General features: G+C 44.5%; 1 protein-coding gene across 1 annotated transcript in view; it reads right to left on the bottom strand.

Moving 5' to 3' along the window:
• The window catches only part of LOC122798569 (zinc finger protein 729-like), a 920,500-nt gene that overhangs the window by 844,470 nt on the left and 54,589 nt on the right, over nt 1–21,441 (bottom strand). The window contains exon 2 of the mRNA XM_044067626.1: nt 11,478–11,595. Within this exon, the coding sequence (XP_043923561.1) occupies nt 11,478–11,517 (40 nt within the window). The 5' untranslated portion in view covers nt 11,518–11,595. The remainder of the gene's footprint in view (nt 1–11,477; nt 11,596–21,441) is intronic.

Below are 21,441 nucleotides of genomic sequence, written 5' to 3'. Positions count from 1 at the left end.
GCCATTACATCAGTTTCTTGCCCCAGATGTCAGGTGCCCCCATAATGGGAAGCAATTATATATACATAAGGTTACACCTCCAACAAAAAAGCAAATGCACCAAAAAGCTTTAAACATAGAAAGCAAGAATAGAGGTATAGCCAATAGAAGCCAGGGGGCCAGAGAGAGGGTAACTAGGACTGCAACAGTGAATACACTAACATCTACATTTATGGTAAGTGTACACAACTGTACTATGTTAGTGTATTCACTGTTACAGTCCTCACATTTGGGTAGATTCCCAAACCTAAGGATGGGAGGAGGTAGACAGCATTAGGACCAGCTATTAAGGCCCTGCAAGACTGCAGTGGCAAAGCCAGCTCTGGATTTAGAGCAAATTGGCAAATGGCAATGCTTGAAGGTATGTACAGAACTCCAGGAAGCAGCTTCTAGGATTGTCCCCGGTAGGGACAGCTCTGAAAGGCTGTAGAGGTAGATGTAGCCCTGGTTGAATGTGGTCTAATCCCCTAGGGTAGGTTCCCCATGGTGCTTCGCAGAAATGAATGCAGTGGCCTATCCATTTAGAAATGCTTTGCTTTGAAATGGCCTTCCCCTCTGCCCCTGCAACAAATGTAACCAGCAGTTCAGATTACCTGAGAGGTTTAGTCCTGTCCTAATAAAATCTAAGTTGTCTGTGCACATCTAAGGAGTGCAGAATTTGCTCCCCCTTGTTCTGTGGATTAGAAAAGGTTAGCAAAATGAATGGACTGATTAAGGGCCACACTGGATACCACCTTGGGCATGGAGGGATTGGTCCTGACAGACACCCTGTCCGCATGAAAAATGATTAAAGGCTCAACTGCCATGAGGGCCTGTAATTCAGACATCCTTCTTGCTGAAGTGATGGCTAAAAGGAAGGCTGTTTTCCAAGACAGGAATTTTAACTCTGCATTTGCAGCTGGCTCAAAAGAAAGTAGAGTGAGTTTTTCCAATACAATGTTAAGGTTGCAGGCTGGAGTAGGGGCTCTCCTGGGTGGTCTTAAGTTTTTGGCCCCACTGAGGAACTGTTTTAGCAGTGGATGAGAGAAGAGGGATGGGTCTGTGTTGTAATGAGCTGAAATGGCTGAGGCATGAATTTTGATGGAGGAAAAGGAAAGGCCCTTGTGAAGCATCTCAGTTAAGCATTGAAGGATTTGAGGTAAATTTGGCATTGCAGTGCCCATCCCCTGAGTGTGGTTCCAGGAACAGAATCTTCCATTTTTCAGCATAGGATTTTCTAGTACTAGGTCTCCTTGCCTCCAGAATGACATCCAACACTTGCTTACTGAGGGATGGTAACGGAGAGATTAGGTAATTAGCCAGGCTGCCAAGTTCAGGGTTTGAAGCTGTGAGTGCAGAATCTGTTAAATCAGGCCGACTGAGGGCTGATGCCAGCAAGATAACCCAAATGTGATTACTGCAACAGTGAAACGCAAAGAATATCGGGAAAATGTGGCAACTCTGATGCAATCAATGGTTTGGAGTGACTGGCCAGTCAGCTCCCATATGAAAGAGCAATGAATGACACAAGATAAAGCTGAAGACAATGTGGTACAGGAAGGCGTTCTGGAACTTTCTGTAGAATGTCAGCAGGAACCGGAGAACAAAGAATGTGCCCTTAGTTTAGAAGGAAATGATCCAAGGGAAGAATTGCTTTACTTGATATCTAGCAATCTGTTAACATCAATGAAAAGTTATAGAAAGTCAATAAGATCCAAAGTGTTAGAAGTTTGATGATTGTCTTGACTTCTCCTGTTGGGAGTCGCCACAGCAGATCACCAGTCCACAGACTGATCGACAGACAGCGATTTTTACACTGTCGAGTTGCCAGCTCGGCACCCCACCTTCACAGAAGGCACACACCTACAGTAAGTCTTTAAATCTCATTTGACCATAGGAAGGACATGCAGACTCTGCACAGAAGGCGTTCTCAGCCAAGAAACGAACCGAAGAACCTCTTGCTGTGAGGCAACGTTAACTGCTGCACCACTGACGTTTGAGAAAACAGTAAAGACTGTTCAAAGAAATGTATGCGATATGAAAGAAGCTAACATGACATATTACTGTGCAGCTAACTGACAGACAAAATCATACCACAAACACACAGGGCTGTTAGGGAAAGGAAGGGGAGAAATGAAATGCTATCATGGAAGTATCGACTAGAAAAAACTACAAAGTAATTAAGACAAGAAGTGTCGCATGTTAGATTACAGAAAGGGGAACAGAACAAAAATAGACATAAAAGCATTGAGCAGTTATCGTAACAGACCAGATCAATCATACATCGTTGCAAATAAAGACAGTACAGGCAGAAAAATGAGAAACTGCAAATATAAAAAGTACAAAATAAGCAATTTACTGATGACCCAAAAAAGTTTGAGAACTGAAAAATAAGGCACACTGAAAAAAAACCACCACCAAAAACTAGACACAGACATTTTGCAGAAATATCCTAAGATCATCCTGTGGAATCTAACAAAGATGCTGAATAGATACAAGTTGTAAAATAAAGAATGAGTTCAAATGTACAGGACAGGGAAATGGGATGAAGCATCTTCCAGAGATACTGAAACAAAAGCTTCTAATTGGAAAACCCCAGGCCAAATGCAGTAATAACCGTTTGGCTAACATCTTTAAATGAAGATTTAGCCATAATTAAATATATTTATATGCAAGTCTTAGACATGATGATGCTCCTTAACAGTATACCTGCAGGACATCCTGAAAGCAGTGGATCAGGGAAGAGTTTTTTTTTTTTTTGGGGGGGGGGGTTTCCTTTCCCCAGAATCATGTCCCCAGTAGTCAGGACCTTACAATGTTGAGGTCTTCAGTTAAATTTGATTAAATCTTGCTGAGGTCCTTGACACTGGGAGCTGGTAGGCCTAAGCGAAGGCTCTGCCACAAAGCCTTTCCTTGATGTGGGTTTGGCCTTGGGCTTAGGAGTGTCCATTTACCCGGTGCCTAACTCTTTGGCTTGCAGATGCACCAGAGTGGGTCTAAGCCTTGGAAAGCTGGTTAGCAGTCTCTCGTCGGAAGCAGTGGCATGCTGAGTGATCTCTGACCTAATCGAGGAGATGAAGGAAGGTATGAGCAGTAGAAGTCAAAGGAGCCAAAGGCATGTCGGATTCCAAAACAGGTCTCAACAGAGGCATGGGTTGCTGAACCAAAGTGCCTCACCTTCCTCAACAGCAGAGTCAGCGGGCGAGTTAGTGTCGCTCGCGGACCTAGCCTTTAATTTCTTCTTCTTGCATCTAATGTAACAAGATGCTCAGAATGACTGGCAGATGCCATAGCACACGACTGCTCAGATTCCTGCATCAGAAAATGAGCAGGAAACTCCACTCTACTCCTAAAGGTTCTAGCATTAAACCTAGCACAGAAACGACCGTTATGGACATTGTGGTCTGGGATTAAGCAGGTGTCAGTGTATGGAAGTCTGTGTAGAATTTTTTTAACCACACTAGAGACAATTAACTGTATCTGACACGAGTCAAAGAAAAATAAAAAAAGGAGTTCCCCAAGAGGATACTCTTTACCATGACAATGTCTCTCTGGTGCAGACAGACATGACCCATCCGACATCTGCTTCGGGGTCCAGTGGCAACAAAAGACTTGAGGATTACACAGGCTGGTTCCCTTTATACCCAAGTGTGCAGACGTCTTAAAGCGTTCAGCCAGCCTGGGAGGCAAAACAAGTTTCTCTGGTAGCTGGGCAGGCCAAAGGCTTTCACGACAGGAAATCCCAACTGTCATGACTGCAACAGTGAAACACAAAGATCAGCCCTGACATCTAGAACAAAGTACAAGCTATAAACAGATTTGCTCTTCCTGTTTTAACTTAGTTTTGGGGTGATCAACTGTCCCCAAAAGGTACTGGATCAGTTAGACAGGAAAAGAAAAATGCTTTGTGCTTATCAAATGAATTCAGTGTATACAAAGACTATATATCCCCCATTCTGAAGGTATGGGCCTCTAGGAAACTGATTACGTGTACAGATCTGCAATCGTAGGACTGCATACATAGCTGCTGACCTCACAAGATCCAGACACAGTGAAAAATTTAAAACAGCAAATCTAAGATTACTTCCCTGCTTAGTTTAGCAGAAGCACGAGTCAAGCGAGAATAGAAATCTGGTAGCAACTGAATATGCCAAAAGAATACAAATTGATGGTTCAGATCAATAGACAAATGTGGAAAATGCTCAAGTAGCCAGTACAGAAAAAGTACAGTTTTGTACCTACCATAAATGTAGATGTTAGTGTCTTCACTGCTGCAATTATTACACTTGCGTTATCCTGCCGTCAGGCGGGCCCGCGGTCTGACAGAGTTCTTAAATCTTGGTCCGGCGTCGGATGCTGTCGCCTCTTCCCTGACGTCAGTGTGCCAGGGGTATACAAGTAGCAGCAGACGCCATTTTCTTCAGTTTTTCTTGCCCCAGATGTCAAGTGCCTCCAAAAATGGTAGGCAATACATATTGCCAATACAAAAAAGGTAACAATAAAACCTTCATTAACCAGCAAATATACCACATATGTAGTATAGGTTAGTCCCAGATAAGAAAAAGGGGCTGGCGGGGTGGGTAACCTGGACTGCAGCAGTGAAGACACTAACATCTACATTTATGGTAGGTACAAATCGTGTTTCACTGCTGGTCATTACACTTTGGTAGAATCCCAAAGCTGAGTTTGGGTGGCTGGCTCTATAGAGAATTTTGTGTGGCTATGAGGCCCTGCAGGACTGCAGTGGCAAAGCCAGCTCTGGATCTAGAATAGAGAGGCAAACTGTAATGCTTGGTAAAGGTGTGCACTGAACTCCAAGTTGCAGCTTCCAAGAAATATCTTTGGTAGGTACTTCTAAGGAAGGCAGTGGAAGTTACCCTGGTGGAATGTGGTCTAATATTACTAGGCACAGGTTTCCCATTTTGTGTGTAGCAGAGCCGGATACAGTGTCCTATCCACTTTGAAATTGCCTTTCCCTGTGATCCTGCAGCATATGATACAAACAACTGTTCAGATTTTCTGAAAGCCTTTGTTTTGTCCAAGTAGAAGCGCAATTGCCTGTGTATGTCCAAAGAATGTAGAAGTCTCCCCCCTTTATTTTGGGGATTTGGATAAAATGTTGGCAAGTGAATAGATTGGTTAAGAGCCACACTGGAAACCACCTTAGGCATAAAGGAAGGGTTTGTTCTTAAAGAAACCTTGTCTTGGTGGAAAATTATAAAAGGCTGTACTGCCATTAGCGCCTGTAGTTCTGAGACTCTTCGTGCGGAGGTTATTGCCAGAAGCAGAGCAGTTTTCCATGATATATATATTTAACTCTGCTGAATTGGCTGGTTCAAAAGGAGGCAAAGTGAGCTTTTCCAAAACGAAATTGAGGTCCCAAGTTGGTGTTGGTGCTCTCCGGGGCGGTCTTATGTTTTTAGTCCCTCTGAGGTACTGCTTTAGCAAAGGATGAGAAAAAAAATAGGAGGAGCTGTGTTGTAATGAGCAGAGATGGCAGAAGCGTGAATCTTAATGGATGAGAAGGGTAGTCCTTTGTCCAGCATCTCAGTCAAGTATTGTAGTATCTGAGGAATGTTAGGGACCAGAGGATCAAGGATTTGAGCCTGGTTCCAGAGGATCAAGGTTTTGAGCCTGGTTCCAGGCATAGAATCTCTTCCACTTTTCTGAATAAGATTTCCTGGTGCTAGGCCTCCTGGCCTCCAAAATGACATCCATAACAGCTTTAGAGAGAGAAGTTGTGTTTGGCTAAAGAATCTGCAATGCAGCCAGGTTTAAGGTTTAGAGCCGACTGTGCAGTATCTGATTGTTTTGTTGAGTCAGAAGGTGCGGAAGTTGAGGCAAAATCCAAGGTGGTCCTTGAGCCAAGTTCTTTAAAATTGGGTATCAGAATCATCTGTGGTGTGTCTTGTCTGGCTTTTAGGAGTATCTTTGAAAGGAGAGGCAGTGGTGGGAAGGCATAAACGCTTAGGCTTTTCCAAATGAACGAAAGAACATCCACTTTCCATGCTTGTGTGTGAGAAGTCCTTGTGCAGAATTTTTGTAGTTGACAATTTAGTGGGGAGGCAAAGAGATCTATGTCCGGGCACCCCCATTTTTGCATTATCATGCTGAAAACTTGTGGATTTAAATTTCCACTCGTGAGGATCCATGATGTTTCTGCTTAGTCTGCCAGAGTATTTATCTTTCCTGGCAGGAATTGTGCTTGCAGATGAACTTGATAAGTTATAGCCATGTTCCACAAGGTCATGGCTTGTGTGCATAGGGGGTAAGAATGAGTGCCCCCTTGCTTGTTTATGTACCACATCACTGTGGTGTTGTCTGTCCTTAGTAATTGTCCTAGATACAGAAGGTCCTTGAAAGCTGTTAGGGCATTTTGTACAGCCAACATCTCTTTTTGATTGATGAAGAGGCATTTGTTCTGTGGTCCATTTGCCCTGAATACATTTTCCTGCCATGTGTGCCCCTCAGGCGTAATCAGAGGCGTCTGTTATAGTCTGCCTGGCTGTGGGAGGAGTGAAAGGCTGACCCTTGTTGAGGTGACATGCCTGTGCCCACCATCGAAACTCCTGTTGTAGGCAGGGAATTAGAGATATTACCGTCTCAAAGCTGTGAGAATGTTGAGACCAAACACTTTGTAGGTACCACTGTAATTTCCTCATATGCAGTCTTGCATATGGAATTAGCAGAATGCAGGATGCCATGAATCCCAAGGCCTGCAGAATTTTTCTTGCAGGGAGTTGGGACTTTGTTGCCATCAATTGAAAATACTGAGTCAGTTGTCTGTCTGGCGTGAGATAAGCCATCTGGGCCATTGTATTTAAGCTGGCACCCAGGAATATTATCTCTTGTGAGGGCACTAGTTTTGATTTCTTTTCGTTTACTGTGTACCCTAGGCAACTTAATCTTTTTACAAACGCCAGATACTGTAGAAGAATGTCCTTGCTCTCTGCTTGAATCAGGCAGTCGTCCAGATATGGATATATCTGAATTCCTTTTTTTCTGCAAAACGCAATTACTGGTGCCAGGCACTTGGTAAAGACCCTGGGCGCAGTAGATAAGCCAAAGGGCAGTGCAGAGAATTGGTAGAGCATTGAACCAGCTATGAATCTGAGGCAACTTCTGCAATTTTGTCTGAGGGACATGCAGGTATGTCTCTGAGGTCCCAAGTAACAAGCCAAGCTTTCTTGCCAAACATGGGAAGGAGCTGTTGTAGTGTCAGTATTTTGAATTTCAGAACATCCAGGTAAGTATTTAGAATGGAAAGGTCCAGAATGGGTTCTCCAGGCTTTGTCCTTTCTGGGTACCACGAAGAGTTGAGTAAAATCCTTGTCCTTTTTCCTGCTGTGGTACTTTTCGAATAGCTCTCATGTCCATGAGAGCTGTTATTTGTTTTTGCGCCTCTGCCCATTGATTTTGTGGCAGGTCTGGCATTCCTTTTAGCCTTGGAAAAAAGTGTGAAAGTGGAACCTGTAACCTTGAGACACAATATTCAGTACCCATTTGTCTTGGGTGATTGCTTGCCAGTTTTGAGAAAAAAGTGCTAGTTTCCCCCCTAAGGGAGCTGCCAAAAGGAAAGAGTTTGGCATTGGAAGGGGAAAGTCATTGGGACAGTTTCCTGTAAGGTTGTGACTTATCCTCACCTTGTTTTGGGTTTGAAGCACCCCACTGTCGTAGTCTGTAAGAACCTTCTGGCTGAGATCTGCTAAATCGTGGTGGCTGCACCTGTAAGAAATCCTTTACCATTTGCATAGATTTTGCCTTATCCTCCATTTTCTTTAATATCTCTTCTGCCTTAATACCAAATAAATTATCTTGCTGCAAAGGAGCATCCAATAATTTTGCCTCAACATGATCTGGTAAACTTTGTTCTTTTAACCACACATGCCTTCGAATCACAGATCCTGCAACTGCTGCTCTACAAGAAGCTTCTAATGAATCAAAACCACATTGCAAAGTATGCTTTCCCACTTGTTCAGCTGCATGCAATAAATCCTGCATTTCCTTATAGTCAGGTTGTTCTGCATTTATACTCATTTTCTGTTTTAATTGAGACAGTAGATATTGTTGATACTTAAGCATGTGAAACTGGCAATTCAGAGCTCTCACTGCTAAAGTTGCAGAGGTGTAAACTTTCTTTCCCCATCTATCAGAGAGAACTGGATTCTTAGCAGTGGAAGCCTTAACCCCTTTGGGACCCTGGGAAATGGTTTCTGGGTCTGCAACAGGGTTTTTATTTTTTTTATTTGTGAGAGTCAGGGACTCTGTAGTATCTGTCTGGCTCGACTGGAGCTGGGGATAAAGAATCGGGGTTTAAACTAGATTCAGAGAACACATCATCCACAATGTCCAACACTGGCGGAATAGCAAGGGGCCTGTGCTGAGGTAGCAAAAGAAAAGTCTGAGCCTTTTCTAGGATTCTGAGTAATCCTGGCCCTCCCAAAGGAAATGCTCCCTCAAGGTATGTAAAGTTTCCCCAAAAGAGTAATCCTCAGGAGGAGAGGCTGAATGAATGGATTCTTCAGCATCAGAATCCTCATAGGGTGTAAAGAATATCCCTGGTCTGAAGAGGAATCAGAATACATCAAAACCTGATCAGAGGTATCAGTCTGTATCCTGCCTAGGCCTTTTATCAGGAGGGGGATGGGAACCCCTGATCAGAGTTAAAGTTTTTGGCCATCTTGAGCATCTGTTTTTTAGGCATGGAGGCCTGTCCAAGTGAATGCTTTACCTGCTTCTTTGTCTTTAGTGTAGGCTTAGTCTTGGCTGTACAGGCTTAATCTTGGCTGTAGTAGTAATGGTAAGTTGAGTAGGCCTGAAAACTTCCTCGGAAGCCGGTGCCTGCTCAGCGGCTCCGGACCCATCTGAAGGATTAATCTCCGTAGGCCCAACACCTTGAGGCTCCAGAGGCCTAGGCACCTCCACGTGGGAGTCTGATGCGGCCTGTGGTTCTGAGGTAGCGGGTGTCAGGGGCTGTGAAAGCACCTCACTGAAAACCGGCGACTGGCCTAGAAGAGGCTTAGTCAGTTTTGGGCCTCGGATGCCTTTCCTTATCCGGCATTGTGTAATTAAACCTTCGCCCAAAGTAATGGCGAGCAAAAATCAAACCAACGTTTAATAGCGAGTTTGTTAAATCTAGCAAAAAAACGACAACTAGTGACGCTGTGATCTGGGCCTAGGCATGGAATACAGTAAGAATGAAAATCCTTGAGGTATTTGCTTCCCACAAGAAATACAATTAACTTTTTCTGACATCTGTCAGAGGCAAGAAAAATTTTCCCCAACGGGGTACTTAGCTTTATTGAAGACTGTTTCTGAAATCAAATTCGTAATCTCAGGAGTCGGCCGACCAGCACTTGCTAACTGCTTTTGCTTCTGGCACCGTGCGGCAAGAAAGACTGAAGAAAATGGCGTCGGCTGCTACTTGTATACCCCAGACTCACTGACGTCGGGGAAGAAGCAACAGCAACCGATGCCGGACCAAGACTTTGGAACTCAAGTGGACTGCGGGCCCGCCTGACGGCAGGATAACCCAAGTGTAATGACTGCAGTAGTGAAACACAATGAACATCTCCTGGAACAACCTCATGTAGATCAAAATTTAACACAGGAATGGTTGGGGAATTTAAACCAAAAGACAAAGGATTAATATTGGCGGCCCAGGATAGTAGACTTCGTTCATGTTTTACCGAGTCCACTGAACACGGCGAAAGACAAATGCAGGTTTTGTAAAACAGAATTGGAAACAGTCACATCTTGTTGGTGGGTGCAATACACTTATGGCAGAAGACCTGTATACTGAAAGACATAATATGGCAAGACTGTTGCATTAGGGATTCTGCAAACATAATATACAGGCATTAGGAACATTAGCCACAAAGCATTAGAGAAAATGATCAAAGTTTACATGACACTGATCATCCATTACCAACAGTTCAAAAAACAGATGCGAGAAAATCAAATATACTAGTTCATGAAAAAAAAAAAAAGAAGAAGAAAAAAAAAAAAAAGTGATTACAGTCTCTTGCGTACAGACAGTCATAAAATACCAGGATTTCCAGGTAGAAATGAGGGAAATGTGGAAGTAGGACACCCAAGCAGTTCCAATAGTAGTACAAGAATGTGCTTCAAAAAAATAATTTAGTCTTCGATATGTTAACTGATGCATGTAAACTCCCTATGAACTGCAGTAGTAGTCAATTCTGGGCACACTGTGTGTGCTACAAAGAGCACTAGACTGAAACAATACTTACTTTAATTCATTTTTCACTTCGGAATGGAGTCCATTAATGTCATGGTATTGGAAACTTAATACTCTGAGAAATTTAAAAGTGAAAGCAAAGGATCTTCCACAAGGGGGACTAAAGTCCACACTCTTCCTCTTGTACTTTTTCTGTGGTTAGGGAGACATGCTCGAGCATCATGGAACAAAGTGAAGAAACGCTACAGACCACCAGTACTAGCCTTCATGATCCCTTGTCTTGTAGGAGAACATATAATGTCATGTCCAAGCATCCAGACTTCATGCCACAGGGTGGAATACCGGTGTAGGTAAAAAGCACAACAGAATGAAGGGCAGTTTCCTACACTGTAACACTCAAGCTAGTTGGAATCAACACCCAAGGCAAAATGGCTGGTGTTTAGGATATCAAGGTGCGACTCACCTTTATGCAAAAACATCTGAGGTCAAAGCAATGTCAGATACTTTCAGCAGAGAGGGATCAAATGCCTAACTCAGCAATGAGAATGGCCCTGACAGAATCAAGACAATCTTGAGACCGAAGGGTTGAGACAGACTCCAAGGAACTACTAACTGTCTGCGCTGAGGGGGCTGGCATGGAGCCTACCACTGCCCAAGTAAATTGGCAGCAAAATCAGATTAACCTGCATCAAGCATGCCAATGCAACAATTAGAGGCTTATCCAAACAATGCCAATACAAAAGGAAAGAAGTGGTGGAGCCTGTGTCAAATCTTGGCCTTGTGGTAGGAATCACTGCCTAAATAAACCTCAACAATTCTGGGCCTTGACAAAGGCTATCATCATATGCTCCCAATCAATCTCAGTGTTCCTGCAACACGAGAGATCGTATCAAATGAGTGGGACGACATCTGATAGAAAGTTAATTTAGGGCAACTTTTCCAAATAACTTGTCTTGGGATAAGGAGTCGAGCTCCCTTAGTATCAAAGAACCCAGTCATAAGGGGGGGGGCGGCTTTGGTGGAAGTGTACCTGCCAACCATAAGTCTTAGGTTGACAATTTATACAATAAGGCAAGCTTTTCTGCCACTACTAAAAAAAAAACACAGTAACCCTCCAGAATTGGGATACATGCAACAATAATCCATAACATACCAAAGATACATAAAAGTCAACGTATATGACAGGCTCCCTTCAAATCAATTACCTTTGCTCGAAGCAACCAATTACATTTCCTAAAGAAATTAACTTAAGACTTACCAAGGCCAATAACTGCTCTAGGAGGTGCCTGTTCTTCCATCTTATCACCGTTAAAGTGTTACCCTTCCAAGTTGAAGGTGTTAAACCATGTCAGGTGTTGGACAGGAAGCCACAAAACCTAAGTCACAGCATTAAACAAAAACACGAACGTAAGTAAGATTATGCATTACATCCTACCCTACAGTAGTTAAAGCATTTTACCATTAGTGCTCTGCAGGAAGACTGCTCATCTTTGTTAGCAAGAAACTACAGTTGTATAAAAATTTATCAGCACTGTTGCAGTACTCCACATCAGGCTATCCTTGGCAGGAGAGCTCACATGTCTAGCTAATACACCAAAGCCTTTACTACTAGAACTGTTTCAAGTGCCCCAGAACTACAGCAACTCCAGGCAAAAGAACATGCACATCCAGAGAGGAAAACAAAAAAAAAAAAAAAACGGAAGATAAAGTAAACAAAAACCAACCAACCTCTAGCAGTAAAGTGATCCCAAAAGAAAAGGGGGCTGGAAGTAGGCTCAATACTGCAATGGAGGGACACTACTGTTACAGTAACATTTTACACATTTGTACTATTCCCTTCTGTTGCAGTATTTATAACATACTAGAGATTACCACAGCTACTGAAAAGGATGTGCGCAAGGGAAAGCACGCGAGCGAGACAGACCAGGACCAACACTAAAGGTGGAGGAGTGTCCAGATTCACACCACCAGGCTAGCTGCCCAATACGGTGTCTGAAATTCTCCAGGTGCAACTAACACTAGGTAAGACTGCAATCCAAACTGTAGCTTGCCACAGATCCCCCACCATGCCCCAAGATTCTCACTACGCCTTTCGACCCATACTGGAAAATATTAAGATACAACCACCCTAATACTGGGCGATTTCAACTACCTGCCATTAACTAGGAAAACTAGTAGTGCACTAACGTTTTTTGGAATTCATAAATTCCAACGCCCAGGAACAACTAATACTTAGTCTCACACCATGGGCTCCAATATCCTAGAGCTGGTCATTCCAACATGGGAATTCAATGCTTCACCCCGTTGGTCAGGTCTGACCATAAGCTAATCACCCTTAACATCCACATCCCACCCCCAGTAAGGAAACTTCCATAAAAAACTTCTCCAAAGCTGACTTCATGCTACTCGTCAGAAATGACAAACTTCATGACACCCATGCAGACGGGAACTGAAAGTTCAACTGCTGAACCCTACACTAAAGGCACTGTACGAGCACATCCACTCATGCATGAATCGTGCGATCCCCAATAGAATCAAGACACTCTCCTCCAAAAAAGGAAGCCAATCTGGTGGTCCCTTGCCAACAAAAGGAAGAAACTGTTGCAAAAAGAGAGGAAATTCCCAGGTTGCAAAAAAACTCCCTTACTAACCTCAGTAAGAAGCAGAGATTCCTCAAAATCCTCCAAAACTAGTTACGAAAATAAAATTGCCAAAGATTACAGGACAACCACAAGGCATTCTATAGATATGTTAAGAATCTAAATGGCAATGCTCAGATCTGCTCTGAGCTACAAAAGAACGGCATTAAATATACTGATCCCAAGGATATTGCCAATATCCTGGCAGATCGATTCAGTGCCAACTTCACCCCCACCCCCTAAAAGGCCCATCTCAATACCGAAAGATTGAGAAATTCCAGTAATAACAGCCACAGGTTAAAAAAAAAAAAAAAAAAAAAAAAAAGAGACGCACTCTCCAAAGCTAACAATATAGCATCCATGGGACCAGACGACATCCCAGGCTGTGTACTACATGAACTACAAAATGAACTGGCACCTCATGTTTAATCATAGCCTCACCTCAGGTCTTGTGCCCACTGAGTGGCACACACCTACAGTTATCCCACTCCACAAAGGGGGAGCTACCTTGGATCCCCAGAACTACCACCCAGATCTGCAAGGCCATGGAACACATCATGGAACTTAAAGACATTGGCAACCTTCAAAACACTGGACACCACGCAGTTTGGGTTTGTGAAGGACCGATCTTGTCTCCTGAACCTGAATGACTTCTTTGAATCAGTCTCCAGAGCCGTGGTAAAGGGTAAGGTTGTCCACACAGCCTATCTGGACCTCGCCAAGGCCTTGGACACAGTCCCCCACTCTGGAATCATAGATAAACTTACCATGCTGGGTATTAATCCCTACGACACTATGGGTTGTCAACTGGCTTACTGACAGAACCCATATTGTAAAAGTAGCACACTCCAAATCCAGCTTCAGACAAGTGGAGTACCTCAGGGTTCAGTCCTGGGACCGCTCGTTTGGCATTTACTTCTCTGAAGTATAGGCCAACACTCTGGGACTCTAACAAAGTTCACAGAGGACTGCAAACTGGGAGCCATTATTGAATCCCCAAATGTGGATACTCTACAAAAGGGCCTTACAGAAACAGATGCTTGGTGCCAGAGCCATGGGATCAAGCTCAATGCCAAAAAATATATAGTTATCCCAACATGTACCTGTAATTACCACATAGGGGGCAGTACACAACACCAAGTGTGATGAAACTTGGGGACACAGGTGGACAGTGGTCTCACCTTTGATAACCACATCGTGGCACACCATCACCACGGGCTTTTCATCTAAAAAAGGAGATCATTGTCCCACTGTACTCATCCCTCATTAGACCAATTACAGAATACAACACCCTGTTTGGAATGTACCTCAAGACATCTGCAACAACTAGAGAGGCTGCAGAAATACCTCACTAAAAAAGAATCATAGGCCTAAAGCAGATGGCCTATACTGACAGTCTAAAAAACTCGACCTATACTCTGTTGCATATCTACTCAGAGGCGATCTCTGCTCAACATACAAGACCATGTCAAACCCAGAGCTGTTGGACATGCTACACTTAAAGAAAGCTCAATCCCTCAGACACACGCTGCAGGGATAGAAGCCTTGTCATCACAATGAATAAAACATGCTGGAGGGATAGGTTCCAGACCCAGAGACTCCTCAGACTCTGGAATAGACTGTCCATACACAAAGCAGAGCGGCTCTTTGGCCCTCTTCAAAAGAGAACATTGATGACTGGATGGGAGATGGGAAATTTACCCCGGGGAATCACATCAGTCACCCTGCTAGACAGGGGTCCAGGGAAGTAAATACTGTGGGAAGAAACAGCCAGGGAATTATGGCTAGGCTTGTATAGGTACTAGGGCCGATAGCCTAGTACCAACCTATGAGGGAGAGGGGGGGAGACCAGGACTGCAACAGTGACTACACTCTAACATCTACATTTATGTAGTGTACACACAAAAGTGTACTATGTTTAGTGTTTCACTGTTGCAGTCATCACATTTGGGTTGATTTCCAAAGCTGAAAAGGGTGGAGGCAGTCAAGAAGACGGGACTGGTTGGGATACCCTGCAAGACTGCGGTAGTGAAGTCTGCCCTGGATTTGGAAAAGATAGGCAGGTGGTAATTCTTGGTGAAGGTATGAACAGATGTCCATGTGGCAGTCTACAGGATTGTCCTTAGTCGGGACCCCTCTGAGAAAAGCTGCAGAGGTTGCCCTGGTGGAATGTGTCCTGACCCCCTTGGGGGCAGTTTCCCATGCTGTTTGTAGCCGAAATGGATGCAGTGTGCTATCCATTTGGAGACTGTTTGGATATGGCCTTGCCCTCTGCCCCGAAGCTGACTAGCAATCTACGAGTTTTTCTAAAAGATTTAGTCCATGCCAGACAGAATCTGAGCTGTCTGTGCATATCTAGAGTGCAGAATCCTTTCCCCCTTGTTTTGTAGGTTAGTGGCAAAGGAATGAATTGGTTGAGAACCACACTGGACACTACTTTAGGCATGAAGGATGCGTTGGTCCTGAGGGAGACCCTGCTAGCATGGAAAATGATGAAGGGCTCTACAGCCATGAGTGCTTGCAGCTCTCGTACTCTTCTAGCTGAATTGATGGCCAGAAGCAAGGCTATTTTCCAAGAGAGGAATTTTAAATCTGCTAAAGCTTCAGGTTCAAATGGGGGTAGGGTGAGCTTTTCCAACACAAAGTTAAGGTCCCAAGCTGGGGTAGGAGCTCTTCTGGTTGGCCTTAAGTTGTTAGCCCTCTTAGGAGCAGTTTGATGAGAGAGAAGAGAGGTGGCTCTGCTGTAATGAGCAGAGATGGCAGAGGCATGAATTTTAATAGAAAAGGATAGACCCCTGTGTAGTAGGTCTGCTAGGTAATCCAAGATGAGAGGTATTGGCGGCTGTGGCATTCTGGCTCCCTTAGCCTGATTCCAGAGGCAAAACCTTTTCCACTTGACAGCATAGGATTTACTAGTGCTGGGGCTTCTGGCCTCAAGTATAACATCTAGGACTTGGTTGCTTAGGCTGGCAGCTTGAAGAGAGGTCAGGGAAAAAAGCCAAGCTGCCAGGTTGAGGATCTGCAATTGGGGATGCATGAATTCTCCATTCCTCTGGGTCAGGAGTGTTGGGATTTGAGGTAGGTGTCATGGTGGCAGGCATGACAGACTGCACAGGAGTGGGTACCAGTGCTGGCATGGCCAGTCTGGGGCAAACAGGACTGCCCTCGTTTTTTTCCTCCCTTATTTTGAGCAGTACCCTTGAAATGAGTGGTAGAGGGGGAAATGCAGACACAGATTCACAGGAAGGATAGAGCATCCACTTTCCAGGCCTTGCTGTGAGGTTCCCTGGTGCAGAATTTGCTGAGCTGATGACTGGAGTGGGAGGCAAATAGGTCCACCTTCAGGTTGCCCCATTTCTGGGTTACAAGGGTGAAGGTTCTGTATTCTAGCAGGTTTCTGTTTAAGTTGTCTGCCAGAGAGTTTAGGGAGCCTAACAAGAACCACGCTAGCAGGTGTAGTTGCATGGCTGAGGCCATGTGCCAAAGGGTCATGGGGAACCTGCCTGCAGAGAGGATAAGAGAGAGAGTGAGTCCCTCCCTGCTTGTTGATATACCACATCACTGTGGTGTTGTCCGTTTTGTTCAGTAGAGGCCCCGGGGAGAGTAGGGGTCTGAAAGCTGTTAGGGCAGGCTGAACAGCTAGCAGCTCTCTTTGGCTGATGTGCAGATGTATTTGATTTGGGCTCCAATGGCCCTGAACGCACCTACCGTCCAGCTATGCACCCCAGGCACAGTCTGAAGCATCTGTGGTGAGGGTCTGGGCAGCATGGGGTTGTGAGAAGAGAAGTCCCTTGTGGTTGCATGCTGCTGCCCACCAAAGAAAATCTTTCCTTAAACAGGGCATCATTGGTATGATAGTTTCCAGGTCTTGAAAGTATTGACAAAGGCTTTTTAGGTACCACTGTCCTTAGTAGCCACCCCCCTCAAAAAAGCTGTTGAAGTGGCAGTAGCCCTAGTGGAATGAGGCCTAATCCCAGCTGGAATCTCTTTGCCATGATGGGAACAACAGAAAGCAATGCAAAATCCAATCCACTTAGAAATAGTTTGTTTTGACACAGGCTTGCCCTGAGAGCACAAAGCAAAAGAAACTAATAACTGCTGAGATTGTCTGAACCCTTTAGTTCTGTCCAAATAATATCGCAACTGCCTGTGTACATCTGAAGTGTGCAAAATCTTTTCCCCTTTAGTTTGGGGATTTGCATAAAAAGTAGGCAAATGAATAGTTTGGTTTAAAGCCACACTAGAAACCACTTTAGGCATAAAGGAAGGATTAGTACGTAAAGATACCCTATCCTTATGGAAAATTAAGAAAGGCTCAACTGCCATAAGGGCCTGCAATTCAGAAACCCTTCTTGCATAGGTCATGGCCAACAAAATAGCAGTCTTCCATGACAAATATTTCAACTCAGCAGTAGCTGCAGGCTCAAAAGGTTGTAGAGTGAGTTTCTCCAACACAAAATTGAGATCCCAAGCAGGAGTAGGAGCCCTTCTGGGGGTCTTATATTCTTTGCCCCTCTAAGAAATTGCTTGAACAAAGGATGAGAAAACAATGGTGGGTCACAATCGTAGTGAGCTGAAATTGCTGCAGCATGAATCTTAATAGAAGAGAAGGACAAACCTTTGTCCAATAACTCAGTAAGATATTAAAGAGCCACACTTAAATCAGGCTCAGAAACATCCAAATCCTTAGCTGCACTCCAAAATAAAAATCTCTTCCATTTATCTGCGTACACTTTCCTTGTACTAGGCCTTCTAGCTTCCAAAATCACATTCAAAACTTGTTGTGGAAGTTGAGACCCTCTCTGGTTTAAAACAGAATATGCCATGCTGTTAGGTGAAGAGAGTGAAGTTTGACATTGAGCAAATGACTGTCCTCCTGGGACAACAGATGTGGAACCAAAGGCAGAGTCCATGGAGGCTTCCGTACTAGACTTCCCAGTAATGGATACCAGTACTGTCGAGGCCAATCTGGAGCTATCAAAATCATCCTTGGCTTGTCCTGTCTGACCTTCAGAAGTACCTTTGGGAGGAGAGGCAGAGGTGGAAAGGCATACACATGAAGATTTTCCCAACTGAAAGAAAGAGCATCCACTTTCCAAGCTGTGGGATGAAACCGCTTTGTGCAAAACTTTGGCAGCTGGTGGTTTAGTGGAGAAGCGAACAGATCTATGTCTGGAGTTCCCCAGGACACTGTCAATTTCTGAAATACATGAAGATCCAGTTTCCACTCGTGGGGATCCATGATTTGTCTGCTTAACACATCTGCTAAGGAGTTCTGTGCTCCCGGCAGAAACCTTGCCTGAAGACTTAGTTGTAAACTGAGAGCAGTCTCCCACAAAATCATTGCTTGCCTGCATAGAGGATAAGAATGTGTTCCCCCTTGCTTGTTGATGTACCACATGACAGTTGTGTTGTCTGTTAGAATCAACACCTGCCCTGGAAGAAGTAAATCCTTGAAGGCTATTAATGCAAACTGGACTGCTAACACCTCCTTCGTGTTGATATGTAGATGTTGTAGTCTGGCAGGCCACTTGTCTTGTATCCACTTTCCATTTAGATGAGCTCCCCAAGCTTTGTCTGAGGCATCCGTCGTTAAAATCTGACTCGCCTCTGGCCGGGTCACAGAGTCCCTTGTTTAGGTGACATTCCTGAGCCCACCACAAAAATTCCTTTTGAATGCAAGGTATTATTTGAATGACAGTGTCCAGATCCTGGCAGTGCTGTGTCCATACATTTTTGAGATACCATTGTAGCTTCCTCATATGCAGTTTGGCATTGGGAAGCACCAGAATACAAGATGCCATGAACCCTAAGGCTTGAAGGACTGTCCTTGCAGTCAGCCCGGACTGATGAGATAGTTGATGGAAGTAAAGGGATAGACTTTTGTTTGTCCGGGGTTAAAAAGGCCATCTGGGATGCTGTATTCAGTCTCACACCCAGAAAGCACATGTCCTGAGAGGGTACTAGACTGGACTTTATTTCGTTCACAGAATACCCCAGGCATCTTAGCACTGCTATCACATATTCCAAATGATGAAGAAGCTCTTCCCTTCCTTGAGCCAGAATCAGGCAGTCGTCCAAATAAGGATAGATCTGTATTCCTTTTAGCCTGAAGAAAGCAATCACTGGAGCCAGAACTTTCGTGAACACTCTGGGCAGTAGATAAGCCAAAGGGCAATGCAGAGAACTGATAGTGAGAAGTCCCAACTCAAACGCAGATATTTCCTGCAACTTAGTCTGATAGGAACATGAAGGTAAGCTTCCTTGAGATCCAAAGTCACCATCCAATGATCTTTGCCCAGCAGAGGTAAAAGCTGCTGCAACGTCAACATTTTGAACTTGGGAATGTCCAGATAAGTGTTGAGGATAGACAAATCCAAAATTGGTCTCCACGTGTTCCCTTTCTTTGGTACTAGGAACAGGCGAGAATAAAATCCTAGGCCCCTTTCTGGCATAGGAACTGGCTGTATGGCCCCTATTTGGAGTAACAGAGAAATTTGCTTGTGAGCCTCTATTCTTTGTTGAGGAGGAATGTCTGGCATACCTTTGAAAGGAGGCAAGGTATGGAAATAAAACCTGTAACCGTGATGTATGATATCCAGTACCCATCTGTCTTGGGTGATCAAACTCCAATTTTCTTTGAAAAGTGCCAATCTTCCTCCCAAAGGTGCAGCCAGGCGAGAAGGTTCTGGCAGCTGAAAAGGTAGGTCATTGGGTCTGTTTACGAAAGGACTGACCCCTGCCCTCACCCGAAGACTGTGCAGGAGAACTCCCTGTTCTAGGCCTGAAAGAGCCCTGACCTCTGCCCCTGCCACGTCTAGATCTACCCCTAGACTGGGAATCATAAGAAGGATAGTCCACCCTTTAGTAGGCCAATTTCTACTAAACTTTGGAGGCTGAACCTGCAAAAAATCTTTAACAGTCTGCATAGACTTAGCCTTGTCTTCCATTTTCTTTAAAACTGCCTCAACAGGAGAACCAAACAAGACATCAGATTGCAAAGGGGCATCCAAAATCCTAGTTTTAACATGGTCAGATAAATTTTGATCCCTCAGCCAGGCATGCCTGCGAAGAACTGACCCAGTAGCAGCCACCCTAGACGAGGCCTGTACAGCATCAAAACCACATTGCAAAGAAGGCTTACCCACCTGTTCAGAAACATGCACTAAATCTTGTAACTCTTTACAATCAATACCTTCCGCCAAAGCATCAACCTTAGATTTCAACTGTGAAAGGAGATAATTTTGATATTTCAACATGTGAAACTGGCAATTCAAAGCTCTCATGGCTAGAGTGGAAGAAGTATAAACTTTCTTTCCCCATCTATCCAAGGCCCTGGCCTCTATCTGCCGGAACCGGATTCTTGACAACAGAAGCCTTAACACCCTTAGGCCCCTGGCTAACAGTTTCTGGGTCCGCCCTAGGACTCTTAAAAAGATACTTATGAGCTTCAGGCACCCTGTAATACCTATCCGGTTTAACAGGAGCAGGAGGCAAAGAATCAGGATTAAGAGAAGCCTCTGCAAACAAATCTTCCACCACATTCAGAACAGGAGGTATAGCTAAAGGCCTATGCTGGGGTAAAAACAAAAATTCCCTAAGCCTTTTCCTGGAATCAGAGAAATCCTGACCTTCCCATTTAAAATGCTCTCTCATGGAGTGAAGGGTCTCTGAAAAGAAAAATCCTCAGGAGGAGAAGCAGAAGGAGTAGAATCATCCACATCAGAATCAGAATAATGAGAATACTCCTGCAAGTCTTCAGCCGAAGACTCAGACACATCTGAAGCCTGCTCATAATCCCCCAACACAGGCTCCATCCTAGGCCTCTTATCAGGAGGGGGCATAGAGCCTCTAATTAAAGTAATTAAATCTTCTGCCATTTTAAGCATGTGCTTCTTGGGCACAGAACCTGAAGAACTAGGAGGGACACCCACAGAAGCAAAACTAGACCTGCCTCTAGGAGAAGCCTTGGAAGCAGAAAGAGAGGGCCTAGACACCTTGGGAAGGGAGGGAGTACAGTTATCTGAGAAGCCCCTACAGCCTGACCTGCCTCCTGGGAGGCCACATCCTGTAAAACAAAGTTTCCCCTGGGACTCCTGAGAGGCCTCCGTCAGAACCACCGGTTCCACTGGCGCCTCTAAAGAACCGGCGTCCGGTTGGACGACTCCTCTAACCTAGGTTTAACTGCCTTGTCCTTGCGCTTCTTTGAGGAAGCCGGCGGAGCATCCGACGGCATATTGTAATTGCACCGCTTCCCAAAGACCAACCTGGCACAATCCAACCTTCGCTTTATAGTGCGTTTATTGAACCTAGCACAAAAGCGACACCCAACAACGTCGTGCTCAGGTCCCAAACAAGGTATACACAAATTGTGGTAATCCCTATGCGGTATCTGTTTCCCACAAGAAATACAGTTATTTACTTTTTCTGACATCCGGTAAACCACTGAGGCAAGAAAAAAACAAAATATTCCCCAACGCGGTACTTAACCAACTCTGACTTCGGTCTGAAACTCCGAATTCGAAATATTTCAGAACGCCGAACGGCACTTGCAACACTGCTTCTGCATCGGACCATGCGGCA

Source organism: Protopterus annectens, chromosome 3.part1 (genome assembly GCF_019279795.1).
Source record: "Protopterus annectens isolate FY-2018-M chromosome 3.part1, PAN1.0, whole genome shotgun sequence".
NCBI lineage: Eukaryota > Metazoa > Chordata > Ceratodontiformes > Protopteridae > Protopterus > Protopterus annectens.
The sequence above is the reverse complement of the archived record's forward strand: the minus strand, read 5'-3'. Positions and strand labels throughout refer to the sequence as shown.